We start from the raw sequence: 23,222 nt of genomic DNA, 5'->3' as shown, positions 1-23,222 counted from the left end.
AATTTCTCCATTATTTGAATATTAGGGTGTTACGGAACAGCATTTTTAGGAACAGCCATAGTGACAGTGTATCTTGATAGCTGTGGGGTTGATATTTTTTTTTTATTTACAATCAACTTGTCTGAAGCAGCACCCCAATGTAGTATTATTTGAATCAAACCAGTTAAAAAAACACATCTTTTTAGGTAGATTTTGTAGCAACACATGTTTTTATCAAGTGGTACTAAACTTGCTTTTACTCGCAGATAAAAATTTGCCAGGCATTCGATAAAGCTGCCCCCCCCCCCTTCCCACACACACACACCATTTGCAATAATCTTCAAGACAACCAGACAATGTCCACCCTTTCTACCAAGCTACTCCATTCATGGAAACTATATTATGAATTAAACAGGCTTCAGAATGTAAGAATCTAGGACAGGAGGATGAATGATGGGTACACCCTTCCATTCATAGATCACGTTTCACAAACTCGAACCTCATCCCTAATGATATACCATATCATTAGTTTCATTTGTCCCAATTTGAAGTCATGGTTCTGGATTCTTTACCTTATGGATCACTGATTGGTGTCTAGTTCCAGCATGTGTATTTCCATCCCAGACATGCAAAAAGATATACTTGATATACTGATACTATGACGTCACCAGAGCCAGATAGTTCACAAAGCAATTTAGGCAGGAGCCCAGGGCTTGGTGGACTTCCACAGGGCCGAGCTACAACCTCCTACCTGAAGCAGTGTTTTATATTTGTTGGACTCCTATAGTAAACAGGAGGCGTAATTGGCCAAAGGTGTGCATCTACCACCAATTTCACAAGGGATGATGGGATGATGGGGTAGACAGTTATTGTCTGATGAAGTGCAACATACAAATACAAACAATGCAATACGTGTGGCATCCCTGTGCCTAAGTGCAGTCCTTAATAGTGTCAATCAAAGAGCTACGGGGTCAAAATTGCAACCTTGCCTTGTGTCTTTGGAGGCCACCTACTCCAAGTGTGTATGTCTCTCTACATATTACTTACTGCAAAGATGAGACTAAACTTACAGTGCATGTGAAATATTGGCAGCTTCTTAACCTCGCCAAATCATTTTCAGAATTAGAACATTTTTAGTTTCAATTTGCCATGCGATTTCTTTGTTTTATACCTGGTTTAACCCTGAATTCTCCTAATATGTTTCAGCCTTAGCTTCTTTTTTTTTTAATCTTTATTTAATACATTGTACAATTACAGTGCCAACAAAGAAACACAGCCATCCCCCAGGCCTGGATTCCTTAGCTTCTAACAATGCCATGTGCCTAAAAATCAAGGTTATGCTACACATAATTTGTGCATAGCTCTTGGTTATGTAAATATTTGTTCTTGCTATTCACGTATGTGTTTCTTTATTTAACTGTTAATATCACTTGCAGATAATTATCGCTCATCTATCTGGCTTGGTCCTAGCAGTCTAACTGCTGCCCAAACTTTCCCCTTAGGTTTTAACTGCTGTATTTTCCTGGTTTTAACTGTTATATATCCCCATTGTGTTGTATTTTCTATCAGATTTCTGTCTGTGTACCCAGGGAGCAGATTTTTCTTCCTTCATTTGTCGTTCTAAAATACATTTGCTGTAAATTTTAGGATGAATTACTCCACAGTGTGTGCAGCTACAGAGGTCTTTGAGAGCTTTGTTTAAAGCTTGTTTATTGCTTATTATGAATTGAATATCAATTGAATTTTAAGCTCTTTATTTACAGCTATTCGTTCTGATCATCTGTACAGTTTTTCTACATTTACATTGAAATCTGAAAATCAATACAAACTTTATACTAGAAAGACAAGCTGAAATGTAAAGGCTGTTTTATGTTCACTGACATATATATTAATAAACAGGGCAAAAGTCACCTATATAGGTAAATAGGACAGAACACAGTTTTTATGTTATCTGCATCATGAGATTGCTGTTAGTCCACATTGCTGAACTAAGGGAAATAATGTATGTACAGTTAGTATATGTGCAAGTGAAGATCTGCTTTATAGTAAACCTGCTGTTTTGTTCTGCATGAAAGCTCAGATTCACTTAAAAAAAGAAAAAATTAGATGGCTCATGTGATATCTCTCGGGATTCATCCCTAGAGATATGTGGAAGTTTATTCAAACTAAGCATCCCCGATTACCCCCACTATATGCACTACCCAAAGTGCATAAGGATATACATAATCCACCGGAAGACCAATTTTTTCCGGTAATGGATGTATCTCAGAGGAAATCAGCCAGATCATAGACCAACATCTTAGGCCACATGTGATGAAATTGCCATCCTACACCAAAGATACCATTCATTTATTGCAGATCCTAGAAAATTTGGAGATCCCTAATTTGTCCATATTGGTAACAATTGATGTTGAATCATTATACAACAGCATTCCACATGATTTAGGTGTTGCAGCTGTGGGACGAATACTCCAACAGAGGGCAACACGGGAATGGAAGTTAAACCAATTTGTTTTACAAATGTTGGACTTCATCCTAAGACATATGTCTTTCTTTTCAAAGGCTCCCACTACCTCTAGGTACAGGGTGTGGCTATGAGGACCTGTTGTGCCCCCTCATATGCCAATCTGTATCTGGGGGAGTGGGAGAAAGACTTTCTATTGGGAGAACAATCGTCTATGTTTACCCGCCACATTCTAATGTGGCAGAGGTACACAGACGATATATTGATTATTTGGAATGGTCCAGAAAATAGACTGAGAGACTGCCTGAATTTGATGAACCAGAACAATTTCAACTTGTTCTTTACAATGATCTATGATTCATGTAGAGTCGACTTTTTGGATATTAGTATCCTTAAGAATCAAAGTGGTGGGCTCACCAGTAAACTTTTTAGAAAGGAAACTGCAGGTAATACATTGCTGCATGCAGATAGTTTTTATCCTGAACCTCTGAAAAAATCAATACCATTCAGTCAATTTCTACGTATAAAACTAAATTGTACTACAGCTGAAGATTTTCAGAGGGAATCTAATGAGCTCACTACTTATTATACTACTTATATTATATTGGCAAGGGGATACACCAAGTCCGCTCTAAAAAAAGCATTTAATCGTGTCAAGGACACCAAAAGATAGGATCTCATTTTTAAGTTCAAAGGCAAGAAAAAGGGGGATAATACCACTAGAATTATTCTGATATATTCAAATGAATATAATCAAGTGAGGAAAATCCTTACAAAATATTGGTCTATTTTGACTGAAGATCCAATTCTTGGAAATTTAGTGACTAGAAATCCAAAAATAACATAAAAAAAAGCTGGATCTATTGGTGGAATGCTGACACAGAGTGAATATAACGGTAACTCAAGGATGGACCCCTGCAAGACTTGGGCTACCTATCCTTGCAGATCCTGTTCGCAATGTGCAGTTATTGGCAAGAGGACCTAATTTATACTGCCCAATGGGGAACATTTCTGCCTTAGGCATTTTGCAAATTGCAAAACGCAAGGTGTGATTTACCTCATGCAGTGTCAATGTGGTGTCTTCTATGTAGGCAAGACACGGAAGGAATTGTGTAAACGCATTGAGAAACACATGCACAGTATGCGAATAGGCAATCTGTACTTACCTTTGGACGGACATATTGTCAGGAGACATAAATACAGAGTGCCTAATGTTAACTTTACAGTTTTGAACAGAATACATATTCCTACCAGAGGAGGTGACTGGAACAAGATTCCGCTCCAGCGCGAAATGCGCAGGTTCAGATATCTTAAGGCTACAACTCCTCCAGGCCTCAATGAGACGGAGAGCTTCAGGCTCTTTCTGGATGGTTTTAACTCAGGAAAAACAGATTAACCGAGGGCACCCCTTGGTAGGATGATTCAATGAAGATATAGGGATCTTGTTCCCCCATCTATATATTTTTGTTTCCAAGCGAAGGGTTTTGTTCATAAATAGGTGGTTCCTCTTTTCAATCTAAATCAATTTCTTCCCCATGGATGGAATTTCTGTAGATAATATTTGGAGGTAGCTTTTCTTCCTCCTAGCTCCATGATGGGATTTCCTCATCCTCATACTTTGGAAGCTGAAATATTGATGCTACACCTTTGGGGTTCTTTTCTTTTTTTGTAATATTTAGGTTCCTTCCCTCTCTATTTTCTGTTTGCATTTTTTCACTCCATTTAGATTTGAATATATGCGACAGTCTATTGAGGGAATGGCATATATTGTAATCATTTAATTTTTTGATTTGTAATGGCAGAGGCATTTCCCAGTTGGTTTAAATTATGTTGTCTTTTTACAAGCTCTCCCACCTGTACCCGGCACACAAAGGCCTTTATATTTTATATTGGGGCCGTTTGTTCTCCTCTGGTTGTATTGGTAATCCAATCACCAGGGACTGCAGCTGGCGCCATTCCTCTCCTCCACATGATACCAGGAGGAGTCAAAACCGGTGGAGCTGTGCCAATACAGGCGGTGGAAGTACTCTGGAAGGGTTTGCAGATCTGCTCCCTAGAGGGATGTTTTACATCCCAACAGATGGAGCTTTAGTGTGGGCAATGTATGTATATACATAGCACCCATTGGATTCATTTTTCATTATTCATAGGCCACTGTGAATAATCACATTTCCTGTTCCTGTGAAGTCACAACCAGCTGCTTTTCGTTTCCTGCTTTCTGGTTCCCAGCCTCCTCTGGATACATGTAAGATCACACCAGTGCCCCAGGCTACAAAGGGAAAACAGGATGCCAAATAGGATGTTTATGAGACTCCAGGGTTGGCGATTTTCACAACATACTGAACTCATCTAATTTAACCTATTATAGTCCAAGAGGAAGATATGTCACATTCCAGGTATCGACACGCGTTGGAGAGGGAACAGGATGGTGCATGAGGCAGTGGATCGGTCTCAGCAAGAAAAGGACACATTAGTTCAGCGGACACAACGTTCTCTTTGGTCTTTTAAAGAGTGGTGCACTGTAGCACCCATGAAATGTGAGTACCCTAAATAGGGGGTTAATGTTTAATAATAAATGGAGTTTAAACGATATCACATTATCTAGTCTCTCTTATTATATACATGTGGAAAATGTGCCAGCAACCAGCCCAGGATCCCAGTACAAACACTGAACCCAGAGGTGATTCATATGCGTGCTTTGACCAAGCTTAATTGCAAGGTCACACGCTCTAAGGTGAGCGCATATACAGAAGGGGGGAGCACCTGAGTGGACACAAGGACACGCTTGCTATCACCAGTTTTTCGGATTTGATTTTTAAGTTTTGGAATGGACTTTATATATAATTTTATATCAACGCATGTCTTCACGTGAATTTGTCAACATAGAACTTTGCACATAGCACTTTTAGTGTACTGGAACACGTTTGTGTAGACAATTTGAGCACTTTAGTAATGGACTTTCTTTTATGACAGATGATGATAGTATTTTATACGTTGCATTATACTGTTGCACAGTCACTTTATTGATAATTAGATGTGTCACTAGAGCACTTTATATATTTGTTTTGCTATAGATATATTTTATGTGTATATTTATGTGGAAGTACACAGAGAAACAATAATTAGTACAGGTTAGCGCAGCACTTTCTTTTATTTAAGTTTATATATAATCTTTGTTGTGATCTTTGAGGGTCTTTAAGAATAAATTTAACTGTTCAATGACTGGAAAGCTCAGTGATGACTTGCTATAGGGCTTGCTCATATTGACAGTAGCTAGCTATTGCTGCCCTTTGAAAAGCAAAAGGTGTGCAGCCCCAGTCTTTTGAATAGACCACATTTGGTAGCTTTGCTGCCCGGTGAATGGGACAGGGGGTATAATTTCTGCCGCAGTCACAAAGCAAACACTGAATCTGCAGACATGTGTACAACCCTGAGCAGCTGCATGTTATCTTTCAGGTGGGTGGTGGGAGGACTCAACCACCTGTTTTTACCACCACCGGGATGCCCCTGGTGATGGTGAATGAGGCCTTAAAGTTATTTTTGATATGTAAATAATTTAATGTTAAAAGTCTGGGCAGAGATGCACTTTACAGCTACTGGGAAAGGCAAACTAATGGGTAATGTGCAGTTTATGTTTAGTATACAGTAAAGGGTTAAAGTGTTCTCCAAAATGCTATACAGTAGAAATGTAAATGGTAAAAACATTAAAGTTTTAATTTGCATTGAATAGTATGTGTAAAGTCAAGTTAATTTAATTTGAATGAGAAGGTAAATAACAGAGTGAATGGAAAGAACGCACTAAACGGCTAATGTATGTGATTGTTAAGGTTGCAGTAAAGGCTAAATGTACACATGAATATTAATTGCACAGTAAAATGCTAAATCAATGAGTACTCTAAAACCCCTTTCACACTGAGGCAGTTTTTAGGTGTTTTAGCGCTAGAAATAGCGCCTGTAAATCGCCTGAAAACTGCCTCCCATTAATTGCAATGGGTGCTTTCACACCCGGGCGGTGCATTTGCGGGACGTTCGGAAAAGATGCTGCAAGCAGCATCTTTGGGGCGGGTTGGAAGTGGTGTATGCAGCGCTCCTAAAACGCCCCTGCCCATTGCAATGAATGCTTTTCAGGCGCTTCGGAAACGCCGCAACACGGGAGGTTTTAACACCTTCTTTGGGGTTAAAAGCACCCCGCTAGCTGCCGAAAAGCGCCGCTTAAACAGCGGTAAAGCGTCGCTAAACCGAACCATTAAAGCACAGTTGACCTGCTTATTTAAATATGAGGTCAAAAAAAATGTGGGTTCTTGAGTGAGAACTTTTGAGGGGAAAGGAGGAGAACATGTGCAAGGTCAAGAGTGGATAATGTCATGTGATCACAAGAAGGGAAGACACTTTAAATGTGAACATTGTGAATATTGCTCTAAGCAATTAGTTATTGCTTCCTAAAGACACAGTACAATATTGTAGTTCTTGTTGCACATGCAAATTTTGCACATGTATTTTGGTGAAGCACATTTCACATTTCACATCCCACATTTCATTTTGCACAGTTGTTGTTTTGAGTATGCACATAGCACTTTAGGAGATTCAATATAATATATACAACCTTCTCGACCCCCTACACTCCGGCTTCCATCCACAACATTCCACTGAAACTGCCCTACTAAAACTCACCAATGACCTACTAACTGCTAAAACCAATGGCCATTACTCCATACTCTTAGACCTCTCTGCTGCCTTCGACACAGTTGACCACCTGCTCCTCCTCAGCAAACTACACTCCCTTGGCCTCTGTGATTCTGCTTTATCCTGGTTCTCCTCCTACCTATCTCAGCGCACTTTCAGTGTCACTTGCAACTCCATCTCCTCCGCTTCTCTTCCTCTCTCTGTTGGGGTACCCCAAGGCTACGTCCTTGGGCCCCTCCTATTCTCGCTCTATACTTCTTCCCTGGGCCAGCTTATGACCTCCCATGCCTTCCAATACCACCCCTACACCGATGACACCCAGATCTATCTCTCCATTCCTCAACACACCCCCTCGATCCCCTCATGGATCTCAAACTTACTGAATGACATATTGGTATGGATGTCACATTACTTTCTCAAACTCAATCTTTCTAAAACTGAGCTTGTTATATTCCCTCCTTCCCGGTCCCCCCCATGACTTTGCCATTAAGATCAACAGCACAACCATTGGTCCCTTTACACATGCCAGGGTGCTGGGTGTAATCCTTGACTCTGACCTCTCCTTCAGCACCCACATCCAATCGCTGGCTAAATCCTACTGCCTTAACCTCTGCAACATCTCCAGAATTCCACCCTTCCTGACTAATGACACTACAAAGCAACTTATTCACTCCTTGATTATTTCCCGCCTTGACTACTGCAACTCTCTCCTTAATGGCCTACCCTTACGCAGGCTACCCCCCCAGTCTATTATGAATGCTGCTGCTAGACTAATACACCTCACCAATCGATCCGTGACTGCTGCCCCTCTCTGCCAATCCCTTCACTGGCTTCCTTTACCCCACCGTATAAAATTGCTAACCACAATATACAAGGCCATCCACAACATCACCCCCAGCTACATCACCAACTTCATCTGCAGATATCGCCCAAATCATCCCCTCCGCTCCTCCCAGGACCTCCTGCTCTCTAGCTCCCTTATTACCTCCTCTCATGCTCGCCTTCAGGACTTCTCCAGAGCCTCTCCCATCCTCTGGAACTCCCTGCCCCGGTATATCCGATCAGCCCCTAACCTGTCCAACCTTAGGAGATCTCAGAAAACGTACTTATTCAGGGAAGCCTATCCCTTTTGTACCACCACCCCCTCCCTTTAGAATGTAAGCTCTATGAGCAGAGCCCTCCTGTCCCTTCTGTATTGAACTGTACTGTAATGGTACTGTCCCCCCTCTACATTGTAAAGCGCTGTGTAAACTGTTGGTGCTATATAAATTGTGTATAATAATAATAATAATATGTAATAATCTGAGCGCTGTTCATAATTACAAAAAATGTCCTTAATGCAAATAGACTGTTCAGTTCGCAAGGGAAGTATCCGCAGAGCTTAGAGAATGAGGTGAATTTCACTTTGCAAAAAATACCCAAACACATGCAAGGAAAATAAAAAAAGAGCATTTTTGCTTACATGTGATTGGATGATGATAGTCAGGGAAGCCTAATCTTATTTACTAAGCTCTGGAGCAATTTGCCTTGCAAAATGCCACTTCCCTTGCAAAGTGAGAAGCCTATCAACCCCCTACTGTCTCCAAGTCCTAGTGAGCACCAAGGCTGAAAGTTAGAGAAATTCCAAAAATCCAAAAATTTGAGCTGTCATCAAAATGAAAATAGATGTGAAATCTTGCAACCGGGACACTAGACAACTATCTAAAGCATACATTGGTCAGCTTTTTTAAGTCAACCAGCGGGTTGAACAAAGAAAACTGACCCAATTCCAGCATCCACACAAATGATGTGGATGGGTGAATCCTCCCACTGTGTCTCTGTATTCTGACAGTGGGAAGCCTTTCATGCCATCAGAATACACTGATCAGCACTGCAGTCTATAGCCTGCAGCGCTGATTGAGCAGAAATATTCCAACAGGGTGGTTAAACAGAAATTTATACACAGTGCCCACATATGGATAGAAATGTTGCCAGTCCCTGCTGAACTGGTAAATTTAAATTCATGTTTGGGCAGCTTAAGAGAGTATGTGCCTCATGTGAGATTTTTCTTGCGTGTATGTTTGTAGTAGACAAGTTAGATTAGGGGATACCTTAGGAAAACAGGGCTTTATATACATGGCTTTATGTACTTTATCAAATCCAAAATATATATATTGATTTTAAAATATGGGAGAGAACAAGTATGCTGTAAAAAAGTGTATATGTCTGTGCTTTGTTTCACACATTTCTTTGCTTAGGTCTGTATTCTTAGTTGCTTTTTTGTACTGTTGTATACGTGAACTTCTAAAAAAGCAAAATAGAGACCTCTAAAAAATATGGGAGATAAATTAACATTTCACAAATACAGCAAATCCATCAGAAAAGGCTGATTAATTCAGTATTGGAACATTATTGTACATTAAAAAGTCATTGCCTAATGCATCTATATATTCTGCTAGGAACTGTAAAATATGTTTGTACTATAAAAACAGATAAATAAATAAACCTTGGTGTACAGCCCAATCCATTTAGCCTTATCTTAAAGCTGAATTCACATTTAAAACAAGCAAGCAAGCTACAACGATTTGTTGTTAGCCATTTTAGGCAACATAAGGTAATATTTATGTCCTTCAATAGTCATATTTGCCAGTTAAATTGAAGTAATCAGAAAAAGATATTTAGGTTTTTAGAGACCCTAACCTTAAGTATTATTTCATCTGTCAAGTTAATGGAAAAGCACATAATCTAATTTTAATTATTGTACATTTACATGAAGCAGGTTTAGTCGTCTTCCATTAAATTGGCATGTAATGTATAAGATCATAAATATATCTGAGAATTATATACAAATGTTAAGAACATCGCAGAATGGGCTTTTCTAAATCATTATTATAATCATTTAAATCCATCACCAGTCAACAGAGAACTAGAACTTAACAACTGTTGTCAAATAAATATATGTGCCACATAAATTATAAACATTATAATAAATATCCAAAACTTGCTTTGAAATAAAAAAGCATGATCCTTTTACATACACACATTTATAGTGATGTGTATGTAAAAGCATGATCCTTTTACATACACATCACTTTAAATGTCATCTTAATAACATCTATAATAATAATACATCTACTGCCTTTTGTTTTTAATTTCCAAAAATTTTACTTTTTACTATACTATACTGTATGAATCTCTCAAAAATAAGAAATCCTTGTAATACATTTTAAAGAGAATATCTACATATGGACAATAGACATGACAAACCAAAAAGTTCTTACTCACCAACACATAGCCATGCAAGCAGAAAAGACAGAAGGAACTGCATCTTCATGGTCCCTTTGTAAGCTTATTTTATTAAAATTACTTTATTTTTCAAAATTTGGCTAAATATTTCTTCTTCTCTGTTTGCTGTTGTTTTTTTCACATTCTCGCTTCTTTTTCTGTTTAACTGAATTTGTTTGATGTGTGCCTTCTAGTCTATGTGTTTCCTTTACAACTTTTTTTTCAACCCCTTATGCCTGTAAGTGTCTTTCTCATATCTAAGCAAGTCATTTTGCCACACAATGTCACCTGCTTTTGTCAGAGTAACCAAACATTTTGAAAATGCATAAACCCACAGTTGTAACCACATAGATTTTCCGATTTGATGTTCACAAAGTAGGTCTTTCCGGAGCAGATGAACGGCTGCAAAAACAGCATAAATGGATTCTGTAACCGCTTCTGCTGAATTGCGCACTATTGTCTCATATGGGCTTTTTATTTTTAGCTAATAGTTTAAAAACTTTTAGGCTGGGTTCACACTATTGCGAATTGGATGCGGCTTTCCCGCATCAAATTCACAATAGCTGGAGATTTTGACCGACTCTCCATGGAGCCAGTTCACATATCTCCAAGGCGGCTCCGGTGCAAATTTGCACAGGGGTCCTGTGCATCTTTTGGTCAATTTCAGGTCTGAATTCAGTCATAAATTCGGTCTGAAATTGGACCTGAAATGGTGAACCGGACCCCTGCTGTGAGCCGCATGCGAAGATAGTGTGAAGCCAGCCTCAAGGTCAAAGCTTTTTAAAAGGCCCTTTCTAATAATGCAGAGCTGGACAAGATGTGCAATGAATACCCTAGTTGAAAAAAGTATCCTAAATAGTAAAAAAAAATGCAGAAGAGGCACCACTGTTGGTAGCTTTGTGAAGTGGTACAACCAGTGCCAATGCAACATCATAGATTTTTTTTTGAACCATGCTTGGTTGCAAATCTGAATTCTTATTTAACTGCTAATCTTGTGACAGACTTATTACTGAAAAGGTCTAAAATGCTAGATGGTATAGGACTTGCCAAGGGCTATGTATTGTTTTATAACCAGCCTGTCACTGTCTGAATTATATCATGTTTTGGAATAACCTCAGACACCCACCCATGTAGGCGCACAACCTTCTGTTCAAATTTTTTAAAATCTGAACTTGACTAAATTTATTTTGTTTTACAGAGCATAGGGTAGAGTTAAAAGTTCCGCTGGGTTTTTATTCTTGTCTGAAACCCCATTTGGGACACTTTCCCTTACTCCGTGTCCTTGTGATGCCCATATAAAAATAGGGTCAAGGCTCATTTTTAGGGTTACTAGCAGCAGTTTTGTATTTTTTAAATTTTTCCAACCTTAATAGTTTCAACAATTCTTTTGAATTCGGTTCTGATCAGGTGCTGCTGCATTCCTTTGCTTAATTAATTTATTTTTTTAATCTACGGTAGGTCAGATAAAGCTGAATGGGGTGATTTAAGGCTTCGGTGTAACCTCATTTTATTTTTTTACACTTCTTTGAATAACTTTAATTTTTGAGAGATAAAAAGTCTTGTTTGATTTTTTTTTTGACAGGTTTTCTTTAATGAGACATCATGGATCTTTTAGACCCCTGATGTCTCACCTGTCAATAAAGCTAATGGAGTAAAGCTAATGGAATTTCCAAATTGGGACACCTGTTCTGGTGGCAACTGTCTAAGCAACCATTTTCCCCTCTCATTTCCCCTTGTGTCTGCCAGAAAGGAAATAAAATAAAAGCTCCTCAATGGGACACAGATGGCAACACTGGTTTAACCACTCCCTACTCTTTCAAAAACAACAAAAAAAATTTTTGCATGAGATATACTTATGAACTTGTCTGTAATTATAACTGGAGATGGAATCAAAGAAGTGGATCATGGATGTAGAGCAGATTACATTTTAAAATCCTTTCATGTAGATGTCCAAAATACATTTTTTATGGATTCACAAACATTTTTACAACTCCTAAAGTAGGAAGGATGTGGAATAATTGCTACAATGGACTGTGTTCCAATGAGGAGATGTGCAGTTTTGCTGGGAGGAAGGAATTTGGTAGAAGGTTGGAGGACATTTTAAATTATATGAGAGAGGCTGAGATAGCTATAAAAATGTGGTCAAGACAAAGAAAATAAAGAATAAGGATTTGTAAAATGAAATGGGGATATAGTAAAGGGTGGGGATAACAACAACAATAAAGAGGCAAACACTATTGAAAGAAAATATTTATATATATATATATATATATATATATATATATATATATATATATATATATATATATATATATATATATATATATATAATCTATATATATATACTAAGAAAAAACATGGAGGAAAAAATGTAAACTATATACATTTTTAAAATGTATAAATTAGAAAATGCTAGGGTTTTTTTCTTTGGGCTGGATTTGGACTATGACTAGTGGCGGTTGGTAAAGTTTTAGGATGGGGGGGCGCCAGACAGCACTCCCCCCGCCTTGCGGCTCTGACAGCATGACAGTCCCCCCCCCCGCTCGTGGCTCCAACAGTACCCTCCCTACTTGCGGCTCTGACAGCAGCCCTCTACGCTTGCGACTCTGACAGCACCCCCCCCCCACGCTCACGGCTCTGACAACACCAACCCCCCTGCACTTACCGCCAGTGCTGAGTCCTGTGTCTCCACCAGAGCAGCAGCGGTGGGGATGTCCTTCCTCATGTCCCCTCTGCTCCTGCCTCCTCTTCCTAAGGCATCCCTGGCACTTTGGCCAATCGGAAAACAGGTCTGACAACCTGCCTGATGATTAGCGGGGAGGAACATTAGTGTGAAAATAGCGAAAATTAATTCGCTATCATCACACAATTGGGTGGGATCAGGGCACACTCTCTGTGCCCCGAGCCCACCCTATTTTGAAGCCTATTAGAGCCTCTGGCTCTAATCAGGTGCTTCAAAAATACCACCCCTTCCCACCCCCGCCATGGGAATCCATGCGTCCGGCGTCCTGCAAGGGGCCGGGCGCATGGATGGGGGGGCAGCACCCATGTGCCCACAATGCACGGGCCGCCACTGACTATGACATAGTGACAATATTGCACCTGCCTGGAGGAATTAGATAGAGAATTTGGAAAGTGTTTTTAAAGGCTGAAGGTTTTTTACCTTCATTTTTTCTATGCATGAAGGTAAAAAAACCTTCAGTACGCAGCTCCCCCCACAGCCCCCTTCCCCCCTAATACTTACCCAAGTCCGATCGCGATCCAGCGATGTGCACGAGAGCAGCTGCTCTTCCAGGTCCTGGGTCTCTGCCTCCTCATTGGCTGAGAGACAGCAGCAGGGCTCAGGAGAGAGTAAGCACGAGTGCCCCCATAGCAAGCGGCCTGCTAAGGGGGCACTCAGAGAAGAAAAGGAGCCAGGAATGCTGGCGGGGGACCCAAGAAGAGGAGGATTGAGGCTGCACTGCACAAAGCTGGTAAATATAAAAAAGTAATACATTTACCTTTAATATCACTTTAATAACTTTGAAGATGACCATATATGGATAGAATGCCCTGTTGACAAAAGCCAATCTTTCAACTAAAGGGTAACTGCACTTTCGGAGGAAAAAAATTGCAAATAAAAAAATAATAATTTACAATTGCGACACAAGTCATCTTGCAATTGAATGTTATTAAAAATTACCTTTCCTTTTCAATCTGCAGCTCTGTAATTTTCTGAAAATGCAATGCAATGTGGCTACCTAGAGGTGTTCTGTACACATAATGCACATAATGTGTACAGAATGCCCTTCAAAAACATAATTTCCTGCTTGTGTGATTGTCTCACTGATTTTCCCAGCAGTCTGCACTGTCAGATATCAGGCATCCCTGGAAAAAAAATCATTTTTGGTCAGATACTCCTAATAGGAAATCACGTCTAAAAGGATGCAGACCCTACAATTTTCCTCATTAGAGCCCTGCAGGTACAGCAGCTAGTTGATAATTACGAAACCACTCCCATTAGATTCACTTACCACATGGACACAGACAAACACACAGGAATTTCTTCAGAATGACAAAAGGTAGAAATTTTGCAATGTACATTGATCACCCAAAGAGGAATGCTTTTTTTCTCAACAAAAGTGGAGTTAGGCGTTAACTTTTGTCAAATGACCTGGGTGGAAATGTTTTGGTGAACACCGCCTACAACCAATCAGGTGCAGGCACTGTTCAGGTATTTCGCCAGCTGTATGTTCCGACTGTCAGAATACAATAGCTTGCACTGTAGATTCGTCCATTCAATCTTTTTAATGTGGATAAGGGTATTCGACTGTATAAGCAAAAAAAAAATCTTAGGGTGTATGGTCAGCTTAAAGCCTGGTACACACTATGAGTTTTTCTCCATTCACTGCCAGTTTCTCTTACCACAAATGGCAGCGACAGCACCCGAGATCCGAAAATTGGCTGGGGTGCCGACATCGCGGGCTCCCTGGACAGGTAAGTGTCCTTATATTAAAAGTCAGTAGCTACAGTATTTGTAGCTGCTGACTTAAAAAAAAAATCCCCAGGCTGGAACACCGCTTTAAGTTTATTTACTAGTTGCCAGTACTGGATGGTTAATTTAAAAGCTATAAACACTGCTCTCGTTATACAGCACCATAACATGTTCATACATTCAACACATTCATGTTTAGGCCCAGTGCATCTTCAGTCCCAAAACTAGGCGTTTAGGAAAGTCTGTGTCCTGTGTATTGTAAAAGTCATAGATTTTTAACCACACTACAAGACAACTTTTTTACAACAATGGCAATCGAACCAACAATTGTTTAAGTAGGATAACAGTTACACTAGGAATAATTTACAAAGATAACAAGTATAAAGTCTCCATTGTTACAGCAAAGTTTATCTCCATTTTAACTTTGTACTATTTATCTCCTAGTTTATATCACTTTTATCTCAACTTACCAAACTTAAATCTTTTTAATTAATTACTGATTCTATGCAGACTTTTTTTATCTCCACTTTAGCTTGTGATGTTTTTATTCATAAAGAAAACTGCACTTTTTTCTCTTCTAAATGGCACAGAATTTTTTGTTTTGCTATAAATTGACAGGACCCTGCTTTGATGCTTGTTTCTCTAAGCTAGTTTTCCTTTTTAAATATACATAATAATAAATCATATATAAGCAAAAAAAACACACCTACAGCCAATAACAGAGAGAAAGTGCAGCTCACCTTATATTTTGATAAGCAGTATACATTTAAAACTGTTTCATTTAAAAAGAGGCAGAACTACATCTTAAAAAAAAATAAAAAATGCCATCCTAGTGACTAAATAATTATATAGGTCTCAACACATATATATACTATATTGTCAAGTTCATGTGCGTGTAAAGGTAGGCGCCCCAATACTTTTGACAAAATAGTGTTCTGTTAAGTGAAAATTGAGTGTGTTTCATAATGCCTTTGTTACCAATATCTATTGTGAATAAATAATATTTTGATTCTAAATCCAACTGCACAATATAAATGAGTGTGCAGATCAAATAAATACATAAACAGAGCATGAACAAATTAAAACAAAAGCCCAAAGTAGTGCATATGCTTGAGTGATAAAGTTCAAATAATCTACAAAAATCCCGGTGATGCTCCTATTCGAACAAACGTGCTCCCCAAAAACATATAGCCCAGTCTAAGGTGATTCAGATGCCCAAGTAAAAAACACAAGTTTATCGGTACTCCATATCCCCCAATTACAGATTGGTCATGACAACCATAAGAATTGAATCATCCAGCATAACTTTCACCAGGCATCTCCAATGGTAAGTATCTAGCGCTCTGCATCAACAACCATATATGTACAGGGGAAGAAATACCCACAATAGTGTGACTCCACAAACAATTTATTGATTAATTGCTTCCTAGCCGGCCACTGTACATATATGGCTGGATGGGAGCAGTGCTGATGCGGGTGGATGTATCCATGCATCCTCCGCATCGGCTGCTGATGCATGTTCTCTAAAGTGCGCAGCAGCGCGATCTGTGACCAATGTGTATTAAGCAAGGCTATCATTCATGACATCATGATTACTACTGTGTGATCCCTGTGATTGGTCACAGCAATCACATGGTACTAGGGCCAATCACAGCGATCAATCACAGCATCACAGTAGTGAACAAGGTTTCATAAATTAAACTTTTGAACAGTTTTACAGATTGCTTATTATAGTGATCATCACTGTAATAAGCAATCAAAGTGTAAAAAAATCCCCCCAGAGTAGAAAAGTGTCACTAAGGTGACACTGCAATGCTATGGTGACAATATGTAAAAATAAAATTGTTTAAAAAAATTGTAATTTTTTTTTTTTTTTACATACTGTCATCACTTAGTGTTCTGAATCACCGCCGCACCAGTCACAGTGTCCCTGATCACTGATCACCACCACCACATCAGTCACAGTGTAATTTTTGCTCCTTGAAAATCCAAGGATACTCCTTCAATTTTTGTCCCCTCTATGCATCTAGGCTGCAAAAATGTCTCACACATGTGGTATCCCCATACTCAGGAGGCATTGCAGAATGTATTGTGGGTTGTGATTATTAGTATGTCTATCTATGCTGTATCTGAGAAACAACTTGTTAAAATTACAACTTTGTGAAAAAACACATTTTATTTAGTTTCTTAATATTCCAAAAAATGTTGACAAAAAAATTAACACTCACCATGCCTCTTACTAAATATCTTGGACGGTATACTTTGAACTGTATACTTTCCAAAAAGGGGTCATTTGGGGTATTGTATTGTCTTGGATATAGGCAGTCAGTACATGAGGATTAATCAATTTTCAAATATGTATATATACCATAGTGTAAACTATATAACTTTAACACAGACTAAACAAATATACACTGATTTGGGTTATTCTTACCAAAGAAATGTAGCAGAATACATTTTGGCCTAAATGTATGAAGAAAGCTTATTTATTTGCAAAATTTGCATGATTATTAATTTGCAAAACAGATACTAAAAACATTCGGTATTTTTTCATTTACATAGCAAAAAATAAAAAAACTCAGTGGTAATTTAATACCAACAAAAGGAAGCTCTTTCTGTCTCAAGAAAAAATGATAGCAATTGCTTTTTTTTTCTCAAAGAAGTTTATCAGAAAGAGAAAAATAAAAGTGAACAGTACATATAATGCAGGTTCCAGATAATACAATGTTATAACCATTATAACAAGCAATCACATTCCACCAATGGATTATATTGATTACCCTCAAAGCATGTCAACCTTACAACTCAATAGGGCCAACTGAGCTTCACACTAACAAGTGGTTCTACAATCTTAATCTCGGTGACAGGTATATTAAAGCCGCAATCTGTCCAATACCAAATCCACTGGAGAGAGCCCAGAGGTATCTAACCATGGGGACTGTAGTTTAGTAAACTTGCCAGGGTGTCCCCTGTGTTGGAAAATATACTTCTCCAAACGCACGGTGTCCCCTACTTAGGTAGTCCATTCTTTCAATGTGGGAGGGTCACCTGCCTTCCAATGCCTTAGAATAAGCTTAAGGGCCTGAAAGACAGCTCTAGCAATGGCCTGTTTAGGATTATCCTCAATTGGAAGGTCATCCAGAATACCTAATATACATGGTTTAGGGTCTGCTTTGATGTTGACCTGGAAAACCATATTAATGATATTAAGAACCCCTGTCCAGTATAGATGTAACTTAGGGCAGCACCACAAAAGGTGAATTAGGTCACCATGGTCTGTCGAACATCTAGGGCACTCAGAGTTCTCCCTTACTCCCATTTTAAACAATCTCGCGGGAGTAAAATGCACCAGCAAGATAATATATAGTTGGGACAGGCATTGAGCTACATTAAGAGAACATAGCTGAGATCCTCCCACTGTTCCTAATCAAATGTGCCCACAATGATAGCAATTTCATTTGGGTACAGTGTTGCTCACCTAAGTAATTGTCGTTAAAATTGTTACAGCGTCGAAAACTGAAAAATAGCCTAGCTGGAAGTGGGTGAAAGTGTCCGGACTTGAAGTGGTTAAAAGTTAAAGGGCAAATAATCGCCCCCCCAGAATCTTTTTAATACATAACAAGATAACAAGTTGGACACGTGACCTGGCGACCCCCATTGATTTAGAGCATTCAAACAAAATCTGGTCCAAGGTAGGTAAATGCTCTTTTAATACGAATATTCTAGAATCAGCATACAAGGTCCACTTTCAATGGTACTGGGTTCCAGGCTGGATAACCCAATTACTCTGATGTTTCCGAAGTGGTGACGTATTACATACAGTATCTCACAAGAGTACACCCCTCACATTTTTGTAAATATTTTATTATATCTTTTCATGTGACAACACTGAAGAAATTACACTTTGCTCAAGTAAAGTAGTGAGTGTACAGCTTGTATAACAGTGTAAATTTTCTGCCCCCTCAAAATAACTCAACACACAGCCATTAATGTCTAAACCCCTGGCAACAAAAGTGAGTATACCTCTAAGTGAAAATGTGCAAATTGGGCCCCATGAGCCTTTTTCCCTCCCCGGTGTCTTTGGAAAATAGACGTATGAGTGCTGCCAGCATTTCTGCAAAGGTTGAAGGGGTGGGGGGTCAGCCTGTCAGTGCTCAGACCATACGCCGCACACTGCATCAAATTGGTCTGCATTGCTGTCGTCCTAGAAGGAAGCCTCTTCTAAAGATAATGCACAAGAAAGCCTGCAAACAGTTTGCTGAAGACAAGCAGACTAAGGACATGGATTACTGGAACCATGTCCTGTGGTCTGATGAAACCAAGGTAAACGTATTTGGTTCAGATGGTGTCAAGCGTGTGTGGTGGCAACCAGGTGAGGCGTACAAAGACAAGTGTGTCTTGTCTACAGTCAAGCATGGTGGTGGGAGTGTCATGGTCTGGAGCTGCATGAGTGCTGCCGACACTGGGGAGCTACAGTTCATTGAGGGAACCATGAATGCCAACATATACTGTGACATACTGAAGCAGAGCATGTTCCCCTCCCTTCAGAGACTTGGCCACAGGGCAGTATTCCAACATGATAATGATCCAAAACACGCCTCCAAGATGACCACTGCCTTGCTAAAGAAGCTGAGGGTAAAGGCGATGGACTGGCCAAGCATGTCTCCAGACCTAAACCCTATTGAGCATCTGTGGGGCATACTCAAAAGGAAGGTGGAGGAGCACAAGGTCTCTAACACCCTCCAGCTCCGTGATGTCGTCATGGAGGAGTGGAAGAGGTCTCCAGTAGCAACCTGTGAAGCTCTGATGAACTCCATGCCCAAGAGGGTTAAGGCAGTGCTGGAAAATAATGGTGGCCACAAAATTATTGACACTTTGGGCCCAATTTGGACATTTTCACTTAGGGGTGTGCTCACTTTTGTTGCCAGCGGTTTAGACATTAATGGCTGTGTGTTGAGTTAATTTGAGGGGACAGTAAATTTAAACTGTTATACAAGCTGTACACTCACTACTAAAGTGTAATTTCTTCAGTGTTGTCACATGAAAAGATATAATAAAATATTTACAAAAATGTGAGGGTGTACTCACTTTTGTGAGATACTGTATATGTTTATTAGGTCCTCTATAATATTTTAGTCACAAAGATTATGCTTTTTTTGGAGATTTAGCTCTACCTCTTAAACACTTTTACATAATATTGAATGCAAAAAAAAAAAACATTGGTGAAATATCAAAGTGTATGTCTATACCCATAGTGATCGATAGGGATCCATGGGTTGCTCCCAGCCTCTGTAAACACACTAATCTGGTGTTCAAATGTTCAATGAATATATAAGACTCTATAAAATACACGGGGAGATTATTATCATCCTGTATGCCCCTTGCAACTCTCACTAATAACCCCTCTTTTTTCTTTAGTATATGAAGTGCCACACACATTCCTGTGGTGGTCTAAAGCAGGTTTCCGTCAGTATACAACTTATGCTGACTATGCCCTATATGTTAAGCTTCCCCTTGCTACAATCCCCTCACCACTTTTCATCTGCAGATCCGCAGAGTTGCTTCAATATCACTTACATGCAATCTATCCAAAAATAAACAGATTATCCTCTGACTCTCACCGCAATCCTTTTTCGGTCCCATCTCTACTTGAGGGTGACGTGGTGTGCCCTCTGCTTTATGTTTCCCAGTGGGTGTTTATGCTTCCACTGTTCAAACAATACAAGTGTTCATTAGGTGACACATATCTTCATAAACACTCAAGTGATTGTGCTCAAATCCCCTGTGCTGTCACTCCACCTTTAGGTTCAATACCTGCTCACCTTAGTAGTGCACCTACACTTAGTTGGTCATTTGCGCTTTGCTAAGTGATCTTTGTGATTCCACCTCCAGTTCTATGCAGCTACTTCGCACTTGCGGTCTCCTGTTCAGTATTGGCTCAAAGGAAGGGGAGAATACTCATAGTGCACCCTGTAATATAATTAAATACTTGTATTGTGTAAAATATACACTCACATAGAGATATAATAAAAAGAGCAGTGTTCCAACCAAAAACTTGTCGGTCCTCAGTACACTTCCAGTATGCAGATGACCATAATTGATATCATCGGCTCCGCCTGGCGCGTTGCGTCACTAATCATGTAACTTTTTCATGGTTAAGATTCAGATACCCTGAACCCAGATACACAGACTTTAGCTAAAGCCTGGTCGCCCGGAACCATTACACGGGTGAAACAAAAATGTCATGGTACTAAATTTAAAAAAACAGCTGGTGGCCATCCTACATGATAAAGTAGAAAAAAAATGGAAAAAGGTCTGAAATTTGTGGATCTCACAATATTTTTGAGAGATTTCAACAAGTCTCTATCGACAATCTAACCCTCCATGGACCGAGGGCTGTATGCAGACATCCACGATGGCCCGACTCTAACCCTTTATCCCAATCCCCATCCCACTTGCTTTCTTCTTCCCTACTCTTTTCGCTCTGCATACTTTCTTTTTTCAGTCTTTCCCTATCGTTTTGGTGTCTTCTATCTTTGCAGTACACATCTTCCTTGCCTTTGAAACGATCCGAGGGCACTCCCCTGTTAGTGGATTCCCCCACTACAGTACTAAAAGTTATTATAGGGGGGGTTTATTGTAACTTCAGACACCCCGGTGAACATTAGAGCCCAAAAGATATGTCTGCTATTTAATTTGCAACAGGAGCCCTACATGTTCTCATCATGTGCTACACCTCAATGCACTCACAAGCGGATTTGTATCTTATTCCCTATGTCAGGGTATGTTTTAAGTTTATCTGAGTTTTTGTACACTGGTTATGTAAAACTTTATTAATAAAAATGTGTTGAAACAAAAAAAAAATGTAAAATGTATGTCAAGCCAAAAAAATAGTTTTTGTTTTGTATAGAGTGGGAAAGGATTAGGCATCCTGTGTGGTATTTACTGCCATCTAAGGATCTATTAGTCTCCACCAATGATTGTGGAATTGTTGGGATGGGGTTACGTGCCACTGACCAGCAATAATTGTGGGATTGTTTTAGAGAGGTTTAAAACAAGAGGTTTTGGGTTTATCCTTGACATCTAGCATCTAGCCATTGCACACAATGCAATATCGGTGCAATGCAATTTCATCCTCCAGGGATGTAATCCTCCAGTAATGGAAGGCTTGCACATGGTTCAGTGGTGACATTAAAGGCTAAGCAAACCTTAATTTATTTTTTAACTATTTCAATATCAAAATGTTTCTGCTTTTCCAAATTGTTGTAGCAAAACATTAGATCATTTTTAGGGTGTCCACTTTCCAAATATAGCTAATTTTGAACTCTGATTTAAGGGGGAACACTGAGAACTCAGATGTATGTAGAGGACTCTGAGGTAAGGGGGAACACTGTAGCCTCCGGTATAAAGGGGGACTCTGATGTAAGGGGTGCTCTGAGAACCCTTTTACCTTAGTGTGCTCACTCAGAGGCAGGAAAGAGAAGGGGGGAGACTTCAATCACTACAGGGATGGATGGTGAGCTCACTTACCCTTGGCAGTCAGCACCTCTCATCCAGATGTATCTGAGGCTGCTGGAGTTCAAATTTCTGGCCCCCACGTTCCTTTTCTGAGGCACAGCGCCAAGGATTGGAGTGTGGGCAGACACAGAGGGGTAGGGGCAGGAGGAAGAGGTGCAGTTTGAGCCCTCTCACCTCTGTGTGTATGTTTGGGTGGGGGGGTTGATTGTTAGTGCTTTGGGCAGTGTGAAAGAGAGTGTAACAGACAACTGCAGCCAGCAACCCACCTGGGTTGGCCATAGTCGTGTCTGAATCATGTGTCCGGGTTTCAGGCAGTCTGACGCATGATTCCAAACCCGAACTGTCTGGGTAAATCCCAGACAGGTGGCAACCCTAAATACGGAGCCCATAGCTTTGCATTAAATGTGATAAGACTAAGGAATGGACCATTGCTAGACATGGGGGGGGGGTACTGTCTGCTGGGGGAGCAGATGATCAGCCCCATTGCAACGGATGACTTTTAATTTTCTTGGAGTTGGGCTTTAAAACAGAACTTTACTATACCCCCTCCTCTGGCTTTTCCCATCCCCCGTCTCCTGTTTCCTGTGATGTTGGGCTCTCAGCAGAAAGATCTCAGCAGATCCAGAAAGTCCCGTCCTCTGCTGTCATCTCAGCAGATCCAGAATTATCCTGTCCTCTGCTGTCAACTTGGTGCATTCAGTCATTGGTAGCCTGTCTGCCCCTTTAGGATTCAGGTAGCCAGAAGAACCCCGATGATGCAAGCCAGCTATATGCCCACGTGCTCTGTGAATGGGCTCCCACAGCCTCCTGGGATATGTGAAGGGATATTTGCAGGAGTAG

General features: G+C 39.9%; 1 protein-coding gene across 1 annotated transcript in view; it reads right to left on the bottom strand.

The window, feature by feature from the left end:
- Positions 1 to 10,715, bottom strand: part of CD3E (CD3 epsilon subunit of T-cell receptor complex) — a 55,442-nt gene extending 44,727 nt beyond the window's left edge. The window contains exon 1 of the mRNA XM_073602464.1: positions 10,391 to 10,715. Within this exon, the coding sequence (XP_073458565.1) occupies positions 10,391 to 10,439 (49 nt within the window). The 5' untranslated portion in view covers positions 10,440 to 10,715. The remainder of the gene's footprint in view (positions 1 to 10,390) is intronic.
- Positions 10,716 to 23,222: the final 12,507 nt, after the last annotated feature.

This window comes from Aquarana catesbeiana, linkage group LG10 (assembly GCF_042186555.1).
Source record: "Aquarana catesbeiana isolate 2022-GZ linkage group LG10, ASM4218655v1, whole genome shotgun sequence".
NCBI lineage: Eukaryota > Metazoa > Chordata > Amphibia > Anura > Ranidae > Aquarana > Aquarana catesbeiana.
Note: the sequence above shows the minus strand (reverse complement) of the source record. Positions and strands in the feature narration are given on the sequence as shown.